General features: G+C 38.4%; 4 protein-coding genes across 4 annotated transcripts; 3 read left to right on the top strand and 1 right to left on the bottom strand.

The window, feature by feature from the left end:
• Nucleotides 1-3,859: 3,859 nt before the first annotated feature.
• LOC121508928 (histone H3) lies at nt 3,860-4,270 on the bottom strand. Its single transcript, XM_041786075.1, has one exon. It carries the CDS (start codon nt 4,268-4,270, stop codon nt 3,860-3,862), a length of 411 nt encoding a protein of 136 aa, XP_041642009.1.
• A 796-nt stretch (nt 4,271-5,066) lies between these two features.
• Nucleotides 5,067-10,248, top strand: LOC121508926 (histone H2A-like). The gene is made up of 2 exons (XM_041786073.1): nt 5,067-5,464; nt 10,181-10,248. Exons 1-2 carry the CDS (start codon nt 5,085-5,087, stop codon nt 10,224-10,226), a joined length of 426 nt encoding a protein of 141 aa, XP_041642007.1. The 5' UTR covers nt 5,067-5,084; the 3' UTR covers nt 10,227-10,248.
• A 2,952-nt stretch (nt 10,249-13,200) lies between these two features.
• On the top strand, nt 13,201-13,576 carry LOC121508938 (histone H2B type 1-O-like). Its single transcript, XM_041786084.1, has one exon. It carries the CDS (start codon nt 13,205-13,207, stop codon nt 13,571-13,573), a length of 369 nt encoding a protein of 122 aa, XP_041642018.1. The 5' UTR covers nt 13,201-13,204; the 3' UTR covers nt 13,574-13,576.
• A 1,711-nt stretch (nt 13,577-15,287) lies between these two features.
• Nucleotides 15,288-16,253, top strand: LOC121508940 (histone H4). The gene has a single exon (XM_041786086.1). It carries the CDS (start codon nt 15,337-15,339, stop codon nt 15,646-15,648), a length of 312 nt encoding a protein of 103 aa, XP_041642020.1. The 5' UTR covers nt 15,288-15,336; the 3' UTR covers nt 15,649-16,253.
• Nucleotides 16,254-18,204: the final 1,951 nt, after the last annotated feature.

Raw genomic sequence — 18,204 nt, 5'->3', positions numbered from 1 at the left:
TCATACTACCTGGATCGGGTGAGATCGTCTCCTTTTTTGCATATTTTTACCAGGTATACCAGTGATAATTTAGCGATTGATCGCATATTTTTGTTTTTGGGGGTTTTGCCGTCTGGATTTACCGTTTTTTCCCTCGTTTCCTGGTGGATTGAAGACTCTTGCGTTTGCGTGCGTCACAGACTTTTGAAACTCTTAAAAGACACTTAAAAGTGCTTGAAGAAGCGTAGGATTGCGTTTTTCATTAGTTTGGGACTTTTAGTTTATTTAGAAATAATAAAGAGTGTAATCTAATCATTATTTTGGTTGTGACCCATTTTTGATTTAACTTTACGCGCGGTGCGCGCATTGTTTTGGTTGTAATTTATTAAATGTGAAATCTTTTGAATTTATGATGCTGGCTTGAGAGCTTTATCAGTTATTTTTGTTCAGAGCTGTTGTTTTTTTAAATTGTGAAATATTCTTTACCTAAAAAGGTTTTCTATTTTCCTTAAAAGTTCCCCCTTGTGTATGATTAATGCTGACTTGAGAAAAGTGAAGTGTTATAATACATCCAGGAAGACCTCAGCTGGACTACAAACAGAACAGCACTGATCAAGAAAGCCCAGCAGAGACTCCACTTCCTGCAGGTGCTCCAGAGGCATCACCTAGAGGAGAAACTGATGGTGTCATTTTATCGAGCCACCATTGAGTCGATCTTACCATACTGTATCACTGTGTGGTTTAATTCCTGCTCAGCTGCAGATAAGAGGGCTCTGCAGAGGGTAACCAGGACTGCAGGAAAGATCGTCGGTTGCTCTCTGCCCCCCCTGGAGGACATTGCTGGCTCCTGGTGCCTGAGCAGAGCTCAGAAAATCTCTGCGGACACCTCCCACCCTGGTCAGCATCTGTTTGCCTTGCTGCCGTCAGGTAGACGGTTCAGTTCCCTGAAAAAAGCAGAACAGACTGAAAAACAGTTTCTATCCATGGGCCATTAGAACTCTCAACTCCTCACTGTAATGCTGACCTTAATAAGCTCATACTGAGCATAACTGTGTTGCACTTGTTTTGATTGCACTCTAAGATGGCCAAAGGTTTATTGTTTTTCATACTTCATCTTGTTTATTTCATCTCGTCTTTTTTCTATTCTGTCATGTTATTTATGTCAGCTTGTTTTTATCTAGTTTTTATCTATTATGCCCCGTCCAGTGGATGCTACAATTTCGTCATGCATCTATGCTCGATGACAATAAAGGCATTCATTCATTCATTCATTCATTCATCTTTCCCTCAATCCTTACTAGTCCCTCTGTTCTTGCCGCTGTAAAACATCCCCACAGCATGATGCTGCCACCACCATGCTTCACTGTAGGGACGGTACTGGCCAGGTGATGAGCGGTGCCTGGTTTCCTCCAAACATGACGCCTGGCATTCACACCAAAGAGTTCAATCTTTGTCTCATCAGACCAGAGAATTTTGCTTCTCATGGTCTGAGAGTACCTCAGGTGCCTTCAGGTTTCTAATACCAGCAATACTGAATAACATCAGTAACCCTAAGCAAACTGTTACGTCGTCTCCCTGTTACCGCTTGGACGGTACCAGAGACTAGACGAGTGAACAGCGCTAAGCTAGCATTTCTAGCCTAAATAATGCTTGTTAATGTCTGATTACGCTATCTGTAATTGTTAGACAAAAGCACTGGATAAATGACAGATCAGAGGCTGCTTTTAAGATATAACTAAGATGGAAAAGTTAAAAATAAACATACCAGTTTCTCCTGTGTTGAGTGGTCTGGTGTCCGCGGGTTTGTATTTTCTACAGTATTTCCTCCAACTCCCATGAGGGCGGAAGTTGTCACACCATCATTCGAGACTGACCAATAGTATGGCTTCTAACATCGTTCAGAGCATGCCCCGCCCACAAGATTGAAATTGGAACACAAGCAAAACTTCAGGAAACACAAACAGAATTTATAGTTTTATGAGAACAATTTTTGGATTTGTAAACAAAACCTGCATTTTAATAATTTTGTTTGCAAATCTTTTTTTTAAATTTCAAATTCATTATTTTTGTTTGCAAATCTTTTTTTTGTTTGCAAATCTTTTTTTTTTTTTTTTTTAATTTCAAATCCTTTTTTTTTTTTTTTGATTAAATAAAAATACACAAATTTCTCTCCATACCTGATAGAGCTTGAGAGGTGCTGCAAAGAGGAATGGGCAAAACTGCTGGAAGATAGGTGTGCCAAGCTTGTGGTATCATACTCAAAAAGACTTGAGGCTGTAATTGCTGCCGAAGGTGCATCAACAAAGTATTGAGCAAAGGTTGTGAATACTTATGTACATGTGATGTCTTTGTTTTTTATTATCCATGCTGATGAAATCACCAGGGGGTCATGTAAAGGGTTCTGTATCTTTGTATGTTTCTTTGTTTGTTTGTATGTGTACAAGATAACTCGAGAACGGAAAGTTGGATCTTCACCAAACTTTCAGGGAATATTGGGATAGTGGCAGGGAAGAATCAATTAGATTTTGGTAATGATCTGCAAACCTGTTCGGTTTTTCTCTGACTTCGAATTTTGAACACCGTAGTAATCAAATGGGAGTGTGAGCTCTTCGGTGGCGCTGCTTAGGTGTGGGTCTGCCTCCTCAGACGGCCATTCTAGTTTCTAATAAATTTGCAAAAATTTAAAAAAAACTTTTTTCACAAAAAGAAAGATGCAAAAAGAAGAGGCAAAAATTGGGAAAAAAGGAAACAAGTGGTATTTAATGGCAAAAAGCAGCTTAAATGGACAAAAAGTGGCAAAAATGGTAAAAAAAAAAAAAGGGGCAAAAATGGGATGAAAGTGGCAAAACTTGGGAAAAAGTGGCAAAAAGACATCACAAAAATGAGCAAAAAAATTGGGGATAAAGGGATATAAAATGATGAAAGGTAGCTTAAATGGACAAAAAGGTGAAAAAGGGCAAAAATGGGACAAAAGTGGAAAAATGGGGAAAAAGAAGCAAAAAAGAAGTTGTAAAATGGCCCAAAAAATATGAAAAAGGGGTATTTAATGGCATTATAACTGAATAAGTGGGAAAGGCAGATGTTTAATGGCATTTGCAAACCAAAATATCCAAAATATATTAATGTTAAAAATGTTAAAGATTAGACACAAATACTTGAAATGTTGTTTTTTAAATTTTTTTTTTTTTTAATCCTTTTTGTGGGTGGGGGTCCACCGAATGAATCAGTTCTTCTCAGGGAAGGCTCACTCTCACATACTTTGAAAACCCCTGTTCTAAGTAATTTATATGAATGGATGGTTTTAGGGGAATAAAGGCGTTATATTTAGGTGTTCTTCACTGTGAATCCTCTATGATAGAGGATATCTACAGGTGTTGATTTTGTCCTTCTTTCTGATATCATCTGTAGCCTGACAGTGTGTCTGTGTATCTGTAGAGCTACAGGTTTACAATAAATATCAGCCTGTTATTAAAAGCCATGATATATGGTTGTGTGTGATGTGATGGTGGGGGTCTGTGTGATTTTTTGCCCAAGGGCCTCTGCAATCTTAATCCAGGCCTGTGCAAAGCAACAGGGTCAGAAGGGTACTGGGGAGCCAGAGCATGGAGAGATTGGTATGTGAGGAGGACTTTGTAGTTGATACGGGACATTGTACAGATTATGCAAAGGCTAAATCCCTAATAATGTGACTGTGGCAGCAAAATGATAGGCAAAATAGAGCAGTGTAGAAGATGCCTCTGCAAGGATTAAACAAAAACAGACAGGCTTCTGTATTCATGAACGTGTGAAGACCCTGAACACAATAGGAAATATCTCTTTGGGTATCAATGTGGTGGCTCTTAAAAGAGCCGTTGTGGTTTGGGAGTATTGATGGTCTAGTTTAAGCTCTCTCTCCACGGATGCGGCGGGCCAGCTGAATATCTTTGGGCATGATGGTGACCCTCTTGGCGTGGATGGCACACAGGTTGGTGTCCTCGAAGAGTCCCACAAGGTAAGCCTCTGAGGCCTCCTGCAGAGCCATGACGGCCGAGCTCTGGAAGCGCAAATCGGTCTTGAAGTCCTGAGCGATCTCACGGACCAGGCGCTGGAAAGGCAGCTTGCGGATGAGCAGCTCAGTGGATTTCTGATAGCGACGGATCTCACGCAGAGCCACGGTCCCGGGCCTGTAACGGTGAGGCTTCTTGACGCCGCCGGTGGCCGGGGCGCTCTTGCGGGCAGCCTTGGTGGCCAGCTGCTTCCTGGGGGCTTTGCCTCCGGTGGATTTACGAGCGGTCTGCTTGGTTCTTGCCATGGTCTCTTACCTCCTCTCTGTCTCAGAAAAGTATGTCCAAAAGGGCGGAGACGAGCTGGTCTTTAAGCGGAGAGGGGAGGCTGTGACCCGGTGACGCAGCTTCAGAGCTCCGCTCTCTGATTGGTGGCGGCTTGGAGGACAGCCACCGCCTCAAAGCTCCGCTGAGCATTGGTCACAAATGTTTCAAACTTTCCGCCAAAACCAAAAGTGGACTTACTCTATTTTATTTCCCATCTGCTCTCCGATTATTCATTAAAGCAGAATACCAAATAAATATTCCACTATGACAGTGGTTTCTCACGAATAAACACTAGTTTAATATGATGAAGTGCTCATTTAATCTGAATCAACAACAATATAATTTCAACATCAAAACAGTCTTTTTTTTAGTAATATAGGGTAATATGATAATATAAAATGAATAAACATGTTGGGGCATAAATAAATAATAAATGTTTACTATCTAGACAGGCATTGACCATATAGTCACCTCATTTTTACCTGTCAGCGGCAGAAGAGGAGGAAATATTAAATTAATAGTAGTCATTTGTTATAATGTTTAATAGTTCGCTGATGGATCAGTAATGGACCAGTAATCTATCTTGAAACGATTTTCCTTTTTAGGTGATTTCATGAGCCTTTTTCTTCGATGACGTCATTGTAATCAAGGCTGGAGCCGCGCTGAGCGTGCTTTTCTCTGATTGGTGTATCACTGTTACAGTTTGAGCTCGAGGACCAGAGCCCTATATATACACGGCAAGCGCTCCAGCACCGTTATTCTTTGATATCACTCGTACTCAGAACTACTCTCACCATGTCAGGAAGAGGAAAGACCGGTGGAAAAGCCAGAGCTAAGGCTAAGACTCGATCTTCCCGTGCCGGGCTTCAGTTCCCCGTGGGTCGTGTCCACAGGCTGCTCCGTAAAGGAAACTATGCTGAGCGTGTTGGAGCTGGAGCCCCCGTCTACCTGGCGGCTGTGCTCGAGTATCTGACCGCTGAGATCCTGGAGCTGGCTGGAAACGCTGCCCGCGACAACAAGAAGACCAGGATCATCCCCCGTCATCTGCAGCTGGCTGTCCGCAACGACGAGGAGCTCAACAAGCTGCTGGGAGGAGTCACCATCGCTCAGGGTGGTGTGCTGCCCAACATCCAGGCTGTCTTGCTGCCTAAGAAGACCGAGAAAGCCGCTAAAAAGTAAATTGTCACACGGTAGCGTTCAACATAACGGCCCTTTTAAGGGCCACCTACCTACTCTATGAAAGAGCTGTCCGTGCACAGGGAAATAAGATTTCCCTTAAGGAGAGAGCTGTCTGGGGCTCATGGAAGTCAGGAAAACCACAATCCATTGTAGAGTTAAAAATATGATGACCATGCCTTATTTTCAAAATGGAAAAAGAATCACTTTTATAAAACCAACAAAAATGTACTTTATTCTTGCTGTAGTATAGTATGTCCTAATTAATATGTAAACCCCTTAAACTGATACTCCTTTATTACTCATGTTAACAATGTGCATGGGCAAACTGACTAAAACAGTTGGAAAGTAATGTCAGACTTCATAGTTACTATGATGTGCACAAACGTCAGGTTGCCAGAGAATAAAGTATAAAGGAACATAGGCAACTTTAAGGCAAAAATGATGAAATTACAGAGGTAAAGGGCCATAATTGGTTAAAAAAATGCAAGAGGGGTCAACAAAAGGGGGAAAAAGCAGCACAAAAATGGTGGAAAGTTCCTAAAAAGTGCCACAAATGGGATAAAGGAGACAAGATTGGATTAAGAGGCAAAAGGGACAAAAAAATACAAAAGATGATTATTAAATGAAGTGAAAGAAAATTGGTCAACAGAGGTTAAAGAAAAGGGCAAAGATTGACGGGAAAATGGTGAAAAGCTGCAAAAAATGGCTACAGTGGGATAAAGTGGAATAATGTGGGGAAAAAAAACAACTTGGAAAAAAAATGAGCAGAAACAGTTATCAAAAGGGTCAGTTGGAGGGGGAAGTTGCACTTTACATCAGTGTAGACCACAGGTGTCAAACTCAAGGCCCCAGGGGCCAAATCTGGCCCCTGGAAAAATTAAATCCGGCCCCCAAGATGATCTCATATTTTTGTCATAACTGGCCCATCAGTCTGAGGTCTGCAGATTTCCTCAAGTATAAAAATGTGAACTTATCCTGATGATCTAAGATTTCCTTAAGTCACACAATCTGAAAAAGTAAGGAGTAGAAATATTTAGACAAGAAGTCGGGAATGTGGGAAAAGAAATTAATATGTGTTTCCATTTCACATTATCAATTTTGCATGTCACGGTTAGGACTCAAACTTAGGATTTTGACTTTGAATTTCATACTTTGAGAATTTCAACTCATAATTTTGACTTCTTATATCATATTTTGAGCTTTAAGATTCATAATTCAGATTTTTAAGTGATATTTTGACATTTTTAACCTATTATTTTGTATTTTATCTCATATTTTAACTCCAAACTTTGACTTCATAATCCCATAGTTTGACCTTTTAGACTCACAATTTAAATTTTGAATCATATTTTGACCTTCTAAACTCATGATTTTGACTTTCTTTCTGATATATTTGCCTTTAGAAAACATTATTTTTCAAATTTAATTTCATGTTTTGACCTTTTTGAACTAATAAATTTACTTTTCTCAGAATCTGAGCCTTTAAAATTTTCTTTTTAATTTTTGTTTTAAATGTCAAAATCATTTAAAATTAGTGCTAAGATTTGATTTCATACCTCATTACTGGTGAAATGAGGTTGACAGTTTATGGTTAAATGTGGACCCTGTTAGGCCCTGCTGTGATTGAGTTTGATACCCCTGGTGTAGACCATCAATGGAGTGCTTAGCTTCATAAAAAGCACATCTTGAAATCCAGATTATGGAGGACAAAACAATAACATTTCACTAGTTTATTTGGCTCACATCACAAAACAAACTCTTACATGTTTCAGCACACGGCCTTCATCAGAGTATTTGGTAGATTCAGTCTAGCTAATGCTACAATAAAGGCCTTGTGCTGTTTAAACGTCTGTTTTGTGATGTGAGTCAAATAAACTAAAGAAATGTTATTGTTTTGTCCTCATAACTTGGATTTTGAGTTATCAAAAGGGGTTATAAGTTTTTCCATCATCAAAAGCCAATAACAGCTTGACACTTTCAGTCCCAAAATTCAATAACTGTCAGTCAAGTTGCTAGTGCCGGTTGCAGGATGGATGAGTCTGGATGGATATGTGACTTTCTGACAGGCAGGCCACTGTCAATTCATGCAAATGACAATTTTTCTTCCACTGCTGTTCTCTTGGCTGGGTTATCCATTGGGCATTATGAACACAGGCCCAGAGACCAACACACATGGGGGTCCAGTGGGTAGTTGTGAGTGTTGAGTTGAAATAGAGCCCACCCAGTACGTTTTTTTTTCTGTTTGTACTGTTGAGAGAATCGACTTTCTGGTGTTAATGAATTATTTTCATTGAAAAACCAATTAGCTTTAATCCCAGTTTAATTATCAGTTTTTCTTTTAAACTTTGCAATATTTAACCAAAGTTGGGTTTAACAAGACAAATGTTTTATTTTATTTCTTATGCAGTAATTAAGCTTCTCTAGTTTTGTATGTGCACACGTCCATAAATAGACTATGGTTGCTGCTGCACCTGCAGAACCGAAACCTTGCTGACAGAAGTGTGAAGGTCAAAAGGCCCAGTGAGGCTTCTTCTGTAGGTGTTGCATCTCCATCTAAGAAAGACAGTGAAGGAAAAAACCACCAGGGACTTTTCGGGTGAAAAGTTGGTGAACTCTGAGTTTCTGAGAACTTTGTCCAACTTAAAGAGACGGGACTTTCCATGACGATACGTCGGTGGAACCAGGTATAAAAAGGGACCCCAATTTGCTCATGGGGTCTCTTGCAGACTCCAACCTGTCAGCTTGATTGGTGTACACATGTTCTTCAGTCCTGAGACCTTCTGTGAGCGATCAGTGATAACTCCTATCGGTGAACAAACCAGTTATGAGTCGTTACTACCTGTGAGTGGAAGGGAAACCCCTCTACAAAGAGGGTATGAATAAAAGCCAACAAGTACTACCCAGCGGCTATTAAAAGTCAGGGAGACCCATGCTGGTATTTTGCTCACCAAAAGTAGTGTCAGCTGATCAGAATAGACAGTTTCTGTGGTCCGAGATGGAGAACTAAATAAAAAAAAAGCTATTTTTTGTGGTTTCAAATCATGAGGGTTTTGACCATTTTGAATTTTTGGTCCCTATATTCTTATGTTGAACCAATATGTTTGTTTTTGCTTCTAAGTTGATTTTTACATCATTTTTCCTCCAGGGAATCATTCAAAAATGTTCATGTAATCCATTTTTGTTGGTGATTAATTTACTTTTACATGTAATCTTTTAAATCTGACAATTTGATTATCAGTCTGGCTTTTTGAGTGATTTGATACATTTTTGACTGAGCTGCAAATAAAAATGAAAATGGATTTTAAAACCATATCTTAAACTCTGGTGGGACTTTTACTCTAAATATGCTAGAGTAACCTTACTGATTTCAGAGGATTTAAATTATTCCTTTTTCTTGTGGGATTATTGAGGACGCATTTCAAGGAAGGTTTTTTCCTTCAGACCACACAGAGCCCCCATAGGTGAGTCTGAGTCGACATGGCTTCTCTCTTTGTTCTTTTCTAAAGTACAGCAGGCACATTTACACACATTTAAGGGGGGTTGGTTAGAGCAGTAGAGATACATTGTGCTCTGAGTTCTCGCAGCCTGCGAGTGACAGGAAACCACAAACCCTAACACTACAGCATATACGAGTGAGTAAGGAGCTGCAGATTGAAGTCAGACAGGATTAAAACATTTCTTGTAACTTTTCAATACTCAGTATTTTATCCTGGATCTGGTAACACTACAGTTACATTCAGCCATACATGCTGCTAACATTTCTACTGATAGGCCACCTGCCCTGCACTCTGTAAAAGTGTTATGAAAGAAACTTTCAGGGACAGGGACTTTCTAAAGGACAGGCGTCCATGATTTATAGCACACTTTTAGAGCAAACACAGTCTGCCTTAGCAATTACATCAAAATGGAACAGAGACTGCCCTGAATCATCTATCAACTGGGTTAAAGTATGGCAAAATACATCTTGTGTATTGCAAAATCCAAACTTTAAACTAACAAACCGATTCTTTATCAGACTTATTTAACTCCCATACGGCGTTTTAGGATGAGCGTTGATGAGTCTCTAAATTGTTCTCTATGTGATTTAAACCAAGTGGGGACATTTCTACCTATTGTGTGGGAGTGTCCTCCAGTTAGAAAATTTTCGAAACAAATTGCTGAGCTTCTTTCTAAACCATTAGGAGTCACAGATAATTGTTCTCTTGAATTCATGCTTTTGAACGATGATTCTGGGTGTAATCTTAAACAAACACAAAGGTTGTTGTAGCTGTCAGCATGCACTGCAGCTAAAAAGATGCTAGCAGTTAGGTGGAAACCACTGATAGAGTTGGAGCATTGAATGCTGTAAGATCTACGATGTAGATAGATAGATAGATAGATAGATAGATAGATAGATAGATAGATAGATAGATAGATAGATAGATATGTAACCCACGCCTCCACGATGGCGGTCCTGCAGTCTCCCTAAACACCCTGGTACTCTGCGTTGTGTTTGATGTTATGGTTGGGGAGTGTCATGCAGAGAGACGAAGCACAATCTTATTCCAATATGTTGTCGGCCCTCGTCTTTTGAACAGTTTACATGAAGAGGCGGCTGATCGACAGTCCTGTCAGTGCAACCACAGCCTCTTCTTCATTATTAATAAAACTCATTCTCTGTAAATGTTGATGAGATCCATTCATCTGATTGTATTTGTGTCTCACCTCTACAGGTGTAAACTGCAGTCAAATGTGATGAAGCTGTTTGGTCGAGGCTGAAGGTTGGGTAACCATGACGACCTGTATCGCAGCACCTTCAGCAGCTGATGAAAGAGTGATATGAAGTTCTCACTTATTAATGTCTGCACCAAGGAGAGTATCAGTGCTCTTCTGAATTTAATCTTTAATTTAGTCTTTAATGCAAACACAAAAATAAAAAGACATTTTTAGGGAAAAAACGTTCTTTAACAAGTTATTCTTGTCCTATGGAAGCAGATTAGGGCCATTTTTGAAGGAGAATATAATTTTGGACAAGTCGAGATTAAAGTTGAAATGACGAGAATAAAGTCAAAATTTCAAGAATAAAGTTGAAACACAATTGCGAGATTAAAGTCAAAATGACAGGTCGAAATGCGTCATGCCTCATATCAATGAGTATGTGAAATTATACCTTATTACTGGATTTAACAATAAAGAGAATCTGTCTTCGCCACATAAACACACAGCGTCTATGATCCGCTAGTAATAACAAGTTTCTACTTCTTTTCTGGTCATTTTGACTTTAATCTTGAAATTGTGTTTCAACTTTATTCTCGAAATTTCTACTTTAATCTCGAATTGTCTAAAATTATATTTTCCTTCAAAAATGGCCCTAATCTGCCTCCATACTTGTCCTAAAGCAACAGTGTGAGGGAATTCAGTTTGGTGAACTTTGGCGCCCTCTCAAGGATTCTTAGTGTAACTGCACTGTCATATAAGTCAGTGGTGACTGGTACATTTTGATTTTGGGGGGCTAAAATCTCAATTCAGTTGTTTAGAAAATGTAAGTTATATCAACAAATGTCACTCTATTCATAAATATTTATTAAATGAAAATAGACCAGACCACTGTGAATTTTTATGTTTGTAGAGAACCAACACAGGCTGTTAGGTTTGACTCCACAGGGAGCAGATTCATATCAGTCTGTGAAGAGCACAAAATAGTTCAAGGTAAGATAAGATAAGATTCTGACATTGCAGCAACACAACAAAGAGTTAGAAGTTGGTAAGACAGAATAGAACTGAAAAAGGATAAGTAACATAAATACACTAATAAAATTAAATTAAACTTAAAGGACAGTAGGTATATACAGTTAACATTGTGCACTGTCAACAGCTATCAAAGTGACTCGTGTTAATGAAAGTTGATCCAAAGAAACATGCTATTTCATGGTAGGCTATATTTGGAAACTAGAGTTGAATGAATTAAGCAAACTAAAGTAATTTGTGAAGATGAACTGAAATAAACTGAAATAAAAGTATTTTAATGAGCCTATAAGTGTCAAAACTTTTATTGTCTGTGTGCAGAAAAAGCACACAGCCAATAAAAAACGCCACCCTTATTACCTGTGGGCTTCTGTGTTCTGAAATGTGGTTGATGATTTGCCCGGGAGTTTTTAATTTACATCCAGATATGGTTGATTGTACAAGATCAGAAACACTACATATTCCTAGAAGTAATGAAAAGGGTTTATGTCTAATAAGACATATAATAAATTCACTTCACCACAGTTTGTTCTGATGAACAACATCAGAAGGACAACAAGAGGAGGAAAGATCCCATTTCAAATATTTCAGCACCAAGGACAGCTCCATGTGCTCACAGTCACACAGTACTGAGCTGGTGAGCTGTCCAGTCAGCACCACAGCTTTCTCACATCAGATCATAGAAAGACCCCAAACTTGTCTGACATGTTTATATGTCTAACCTTCAACAGAAATCCAAAATAAAAGAAAATTTGCCATAAAATTTCACATTTTTCTTTTTTTTGTATCAAATTTGATTTATTAGTCATTTCTGGCAATAACAGAGGTCTCAAAAAATGTTTATCAAATCAAAAGGGTTAAATTCTCCAAAATAAATATTTAAAGGACGAAATCTTTTGCATACCTGAAGAGGTGAGTACGAGAGAAGTCAACAATCTAAATACCAGAAATTCCAGCACAACTTTTTGGTGGTGCTTCAAATAGTCACTCAGACGTCCATCAGGCTGATTTACTGGAGCTAACAACACGATGAATGTCTGAGTACAAAAACGTCGGGACGCTGTTGGAACTGCAAGGGTATGTGAGAGACTTTGTTTTCTTGTTTCTGTCTGTTTATTGTTTCCCAAAAGAAAGATCACACTATTTCACATCTGCTCAAACACTATTTCCCATTCTCTGAACCAAATAATAAGAGACATTTAAGTCATTTATCTGATTGGCCCTCTTGTTAACAAAACCTCTTAACATTTCTCCTGGTTCAACACAATTTGCAAAACTTGTTTGCCCCCTCCCCCCCAAAAAAAACCTCTAAAACACAATCTCACTCTTAAAAACACACAATGCATTGTGATTGACCTGTGATGCAGAATGGTGACCACTGGAGGCAGAGGTTAGACAGTAAAAGCCCAGCTGTCACTGTTTAAACGCATCCACTCAAAACTGAAAACGCCTGACTCTAATGAACCAGTTCAGACAGAGGACGGGAGTAGCAGTGATGGAGAAAGCTCCTTTATCATACAGGATCAAAGTGAGGGATGAAAAATCAGATCTGCAAACTATGACTGAGCTGTAAATATTTATTTTTGAATTGTGCCACAGAGGTGTGTTGGAGTGTTTAGATCTTTAACTTCTCTCATTTTCACCTCTCCAGGTGTGCTGAAGGTTTTGTCCTTAAAGTATTTATTGTGGAAATTGTGATTGTGTTGTTTTCTTTATAATTATATCATCTATTTTAATTAACTTTACACATTGCTATCTTACTGCTGTCTCAAAACCTGCTTATTACAATAGGAGAGGGTTTACTGATGGGTACGTGGTGACATCATTTTCTGGAGACCCCCCTGAACGGGACAAAGCCTCCATCCCCCCTCTATCACCCAGCAACAAGCGCTCCGACCTCAGCCAATCCTGTGCGAGCAACAGAGCGTGAGTATTTGCACCAGACTCGAATAAAACCAGCGATCTGACCACGTGAACGTCGTTCGTGTGTAGGTAATATACTCGAGATAACCATGCCTGATCAAGTGAAAGCGCCTAAGAAGGGCTCCAAGAAAGCTGTCTCTAAAGCGACCAAAAGCGGCAAAAAGAGGAAGAGGAGCAGGAAAGAGAGCTACGCCATCTACGTTTACAAGGTGCTTAAGCAGGTGCACCCCGATACCGGCATCTCCTCCAAGGCTATGGGCATCATGAATTCTTTCGTCAGCGATATCTTTGAGCGCATCGCCGGGGAGGCCTCCCGTCTGGCTCACTACAACAAGCGCTCCACCATCACCTCCAGGGAGATCCAGACCGCCGTCCGCCTGCTGCTGCCTGGAGAACTGGCCAAGCACGCCGTGTCTGAGGGAACTAAGGCTGTCACCAAGTACACCAGCTCCAAGTAAACCTGCTCATCATCAAACCACCTAAAGGTCCTTTTAAGGACCACCCACCTTTTTAATGGAGAGTGTAGTATACCTAGGATTGCACTAATCTACAAGCTGAACATATCAGTACTTATCAAAGCAATATTTACACTTCACAATAGCAAATAAGCTCTTGTTTTTGTTTAGGACTGTTACTCTTCTTTCCTGTGCTCCCCTTAAAACCTCATTACTTTACCTAAACCAGGGTTGTCAAACTCAATCAGAGCAGGGGCTGGATTCTGCATTCAGGTCTAATCTGAGGGCCTAACAAGGTCACCTTTTAACCCCAGTTGACCTCTTTTCACCAGTATTGAAATCTGAAAAAACATTTAGCACTGATAATAAATCATTTTTGTCTGATAAATTAACATAAATCAGCTAATGGCTCACAATCTGAGTAAAGTAAATTACTTCAAAAAGGTCAAAACATGAAAATGAAAAATATTTTTTTTAAAGGAAAATGTATTACAAAGTCAAAATCATAAGTTTTAAAAGCTCTAAATATGAAAAACAATTTGTAATCATGACATGAGAAGTTAAAGTATGGCTCAAATTTTAATTTTATCTTTTAGCACTGATCTAAATGATTTACACATAGAAGGAGTGAAAAAGATGAGTTAAAAGGCTCACAATCCCATAAAATGCAAATTCATTTGTTCAAAAAGGTGCAAACATGACACTGAAGTTTTGTTAAAGGTAAATAAATTTGAAAGAATGTCAAAATCAGGACTTTAAAGGGTCAAAATATGAAATAAAATTTGCAATCATGAGGCTAATAGTCAAAAAGTGATTCAAGCTCAAAATATTAGATTAGAAGTTTAAAATGAGGTTGAAATGCTAAAAGTAAGGAACAATAAAAAGTTGAATTCCTTAGTTTGAGTCCTAATTATGAGATGCTAAATTGAAAATGTGAAATTAAAACACAAATCAATTTATTTTCCCACATTCCTGACTTTTTATCTGATTGTTTGTACTCGGCATATAGATGTAATAAATCACACCAGCAATAACAATCTGTCCTTGTTCACTACATGAAAAAGCACCGTTGCAGACACAAATGAACATGTGGTAAATAAATCTGAAAGTGAACTGAACACTGAATCAACATAAAAGCCTTTAAGACGCATATAAGCAGAATCAGAGACGTGGCGTTGTCATTTTTCTTCTTCTGAAAGCCTACGCTAAATTCAACTGGACTACTAAGATAGAGAAATACACAGATAGATGCTTTATTAATCGGTAAAGATAAAAGACCCAATAACCAAACCACAAACAGCAATCCATAAAATCAGTAAGTCTAAATGATGAAGAAGAAAAACAGCTAAGGTACCAATAGACATGACTGGTTATTTGTAGTTGTAAGTGTAAGTCAGTGAAACTTCTTCTATACTGAGATAATACCTTTGAATAAAATAATGTTAAATAATAGAGAGACAGGAGTGTTTAGAGACCAACAGAAACAATATTTCTATTAGTGTGGTGTAGTGTAGTTTCTATTAGTGTAGTGTGAAAATGGATCAACTTAACTGTGTATTGTTGTGATCGTTCATGCTGCTGGTGTAGAATCAGAGCAGAGAGGACAGCCGTAGATGGCGCTAGAGCACCAAGAGTGTTATAGCAAAGGTCAAACTAAAGAAGAAGAATGTGGCTGTTCTCATTTTCCACCACGTCCTCAGAGTCTCTTTAAATACCTGTGAAAACGGCTAATTTTATCATTTCATTTCATTCGCTGATCTGTTACGATGTCTGGAAGAGGAAAGGGAGGAAAAGGACTCGGTAAAGGAGGCGCCAAGCGTCACAGGAAAGTCCTCCGTGATAACATCCAGGGAATCACCAAGCCCGCTATCCGCCGTCTGGCTCGCCGCGGTGGAGTCAAGCGGATCTCCGGTCTCATCTACGAGGAGACTCGCGGGGTGTTGAAGGTCTTCCTGGAGAACGTCATCCGTGATGCCGTCACCTACACCGAGCACGCCAAGAGGAAGACTGTGACCGCCATGGATGTGGTCTACGCTCTCAAGAGACAGGGACGCACTCTCTACGGCTTCGGAGGTTAAACTCATCAACCAGACCAACAAAATAACGGTCCTTTTAAGGGCCACCCACACCCTTAAAGGGCACATTTCTACTAGTACATTTTATCACGGATGTGCCGATAAGCAGGTATTAGACTGGAAGAGATCCACAGTGACAGACTACAAACTGATTGAAATAAACTTGTTCACTTTTTCTTGTTGACCTTATAGAAAGAACACTGCATAAAAAAGGTACCAATTTAATTCCAGACGTTAGTCTTATAAAAAATACCATTTTACTTATAAAAATCCTGATGTTCTTTTTGTCTAAATCTGTCAGCATGTATGTTTGTGAAATGAAATTTGGAGGAAGAGCAAAAACAATTGAATCATTCAGTAAAATGTACATTTCACTGACTTCAAACTGATCTCCTATGATGCTGTGTCAACCAGCACACAGTGGACTAACATTTGACCTTTGTCCTTTAGTCCAATAGTGATGAGGTCTGCTCAGTTCTGACCATGAGGGTGTTCAAATAAGCTTAAAAAAATAAAATAAAAGTGACTCATTTCATGCCAGTTGTGTTACAAATTCATCCTTACATCACTTTTACAGCCCTGCTCTGGTGGGTGTTAATTTCCCACCCTAGCTCACACTCAGACAGGGCAGATATGACTTTGTAATGAATGATAGACAGTGTTGTAGTCGAGTCACCAAACCTCCGGTCTGAGTCAGGTCCTGAGTTCCTAGTGTTCAAGTCCTGGACTCGAGCACTGCAACACTGATTATAGAAATATTAATTGTTTTGCTTTATTGAATTAAATAAACATAAATTGATAAATAAATAAATAATACAAATAAATAGTGTTGAAATTACATTTTTCCCTCAAATTTTTCCCCATTTAATAATTCTTTAGAATGTTTCATGTTTAAAAAAATGTTTTAAGTATCATTGTTGCTCTCTGATTGTCTAAAACATCTTAAACTGAAGATATTCTGCTAGAATAATGAGTTTGTGAGATTATTACATCCTCATGAGTTATCTGTATCAGAACAGATAAATGATTCTTTCATTGTTATTGCCCCAAACTTCTGCACAGTGATAAGATAGTTGGTGAACAGTAGAGAATGTGGGGGGATTTTTTTGCTTCTTTGCTATTTTTCTTGCACTTGTACAGATCTGTAATGTTTTGTATGTATTTCCCAGCTGATTTGATCGTCTATAGTTTGTTCACAAAGATGTTCAAACACTTACAGAGGGGCTGTGGGCCTGCTGGAAACACAGGACGATGTCTAATGAAAGGAAAAAATATTTAGCTTCACAAATGCTAAATGAGGATTTTCCTCTTTCTTTTTTAGTATAAAGCCAAATTTAAATTCTCATAACTGAAATTAGAAACTATCAGGAAGTTTCTGAACAGAAAGAGGGGCATATTTTTAAAATCTATTAATCGATGTTCTCTAAAACCTTTTTTTGAAATTTACAGATTAGAACCTCTATCCTGGTTAAAGAGGTTACTTGTTAAAGAGGAAACTTAATGTCCAGAAAATGTCAACTTAAAAGCATGATATTAAAAGGTAAACATTAGAGTCACCCTATGACTGTTTGGTTTTCTTAAATATTTTAAAGGTTTTATTGCTAAAAGCTGAACATATAATGAGAGGATTTTCATGGAAAAGACATCAGCATTAATGATAAATACTCTATAAAAATTAGAAACAATTCTAAAAAATAATAGTAATAATAAAATAAAAAAAACCTCTCTCCTTCGACCTACAGGATCCAGCTTGAAATGATCTGATGTTGAATATCTCACATCAGTTATTTTCTAGATAATCTAGATTACAGGGTATTCTGTATTTAGAGGCAGAGACAAGTTTTAAGTTAATGAAGAAAAAAATATTAAAAGTTCATCAAATAACTTTCAATATGCTTTAAACATCCGACAGGGTGAGGGTTATTCTATACCAAAATAAATAATAATAAATACATTTTTTAATCATTAAAATAAAAAGACTCAGGATTAAACCACACATTTAAAGTGTTAACTTTTATTTTGAAACTTTTTTTAAATGCCTTTTACTTTCCCCTGTTCATATAAAACAGATGAACATAAACTAATGTGTGAAATATGGGCTGAAAAACATCTGTAGACCAGAGAGAGCTCAAAACAAACTTTATTTTATCCTATATTTTATACAATAATGTCAGAGTAAACGTTTCATTTGTGCTCTGTAAGCTGAATGTTGTGAAGCTCTTTGTGATGATGACGATCAGCTGACAGCTTTAAATCAGATTTTCTCTAACCACTTTATTTTCATCGGTTTTGCTATAATTTCATCACTGATCCTTTAATTGTCGTTATCACTGCTCAGTGGGTTTATTCCTTTATCAAACTGATGAGATTAAAGCATCAGAATCACTAACAATCACATGAACAGCTCTGCTCTGAAGCCTGGCCTCGGCCATCCTCCCTGTGTTTGCTGCTCTCTAAAAAAGCGGATTTCATCTCAAACTGAACACAAACTCAAGACTGATTCCGTTTGTTTTCCTTCAATAAACGTGTGGCTGAGCAGGAAGAGTCATTTTCACCCAC

Source organism: Cheilinus undulatus, linkage group 4, assembly GCF_018320785.1.
Source record: "Cheilinus undulatus linkage group 4, ASM1832078v1, whole genome shotgun sequence".
Taxonomy (NCBI): Eukaryota; Metazoa; Chordata; class Actinopteri; order Labriformes; family Labridae; genus Cheilinus; species Cheilinus undulatus.
The sequence above is the reverse complement of the archived record's forward strand: the minus strand, read 5'-3'. Positions and strand labels throughout refer to the sequence as shown.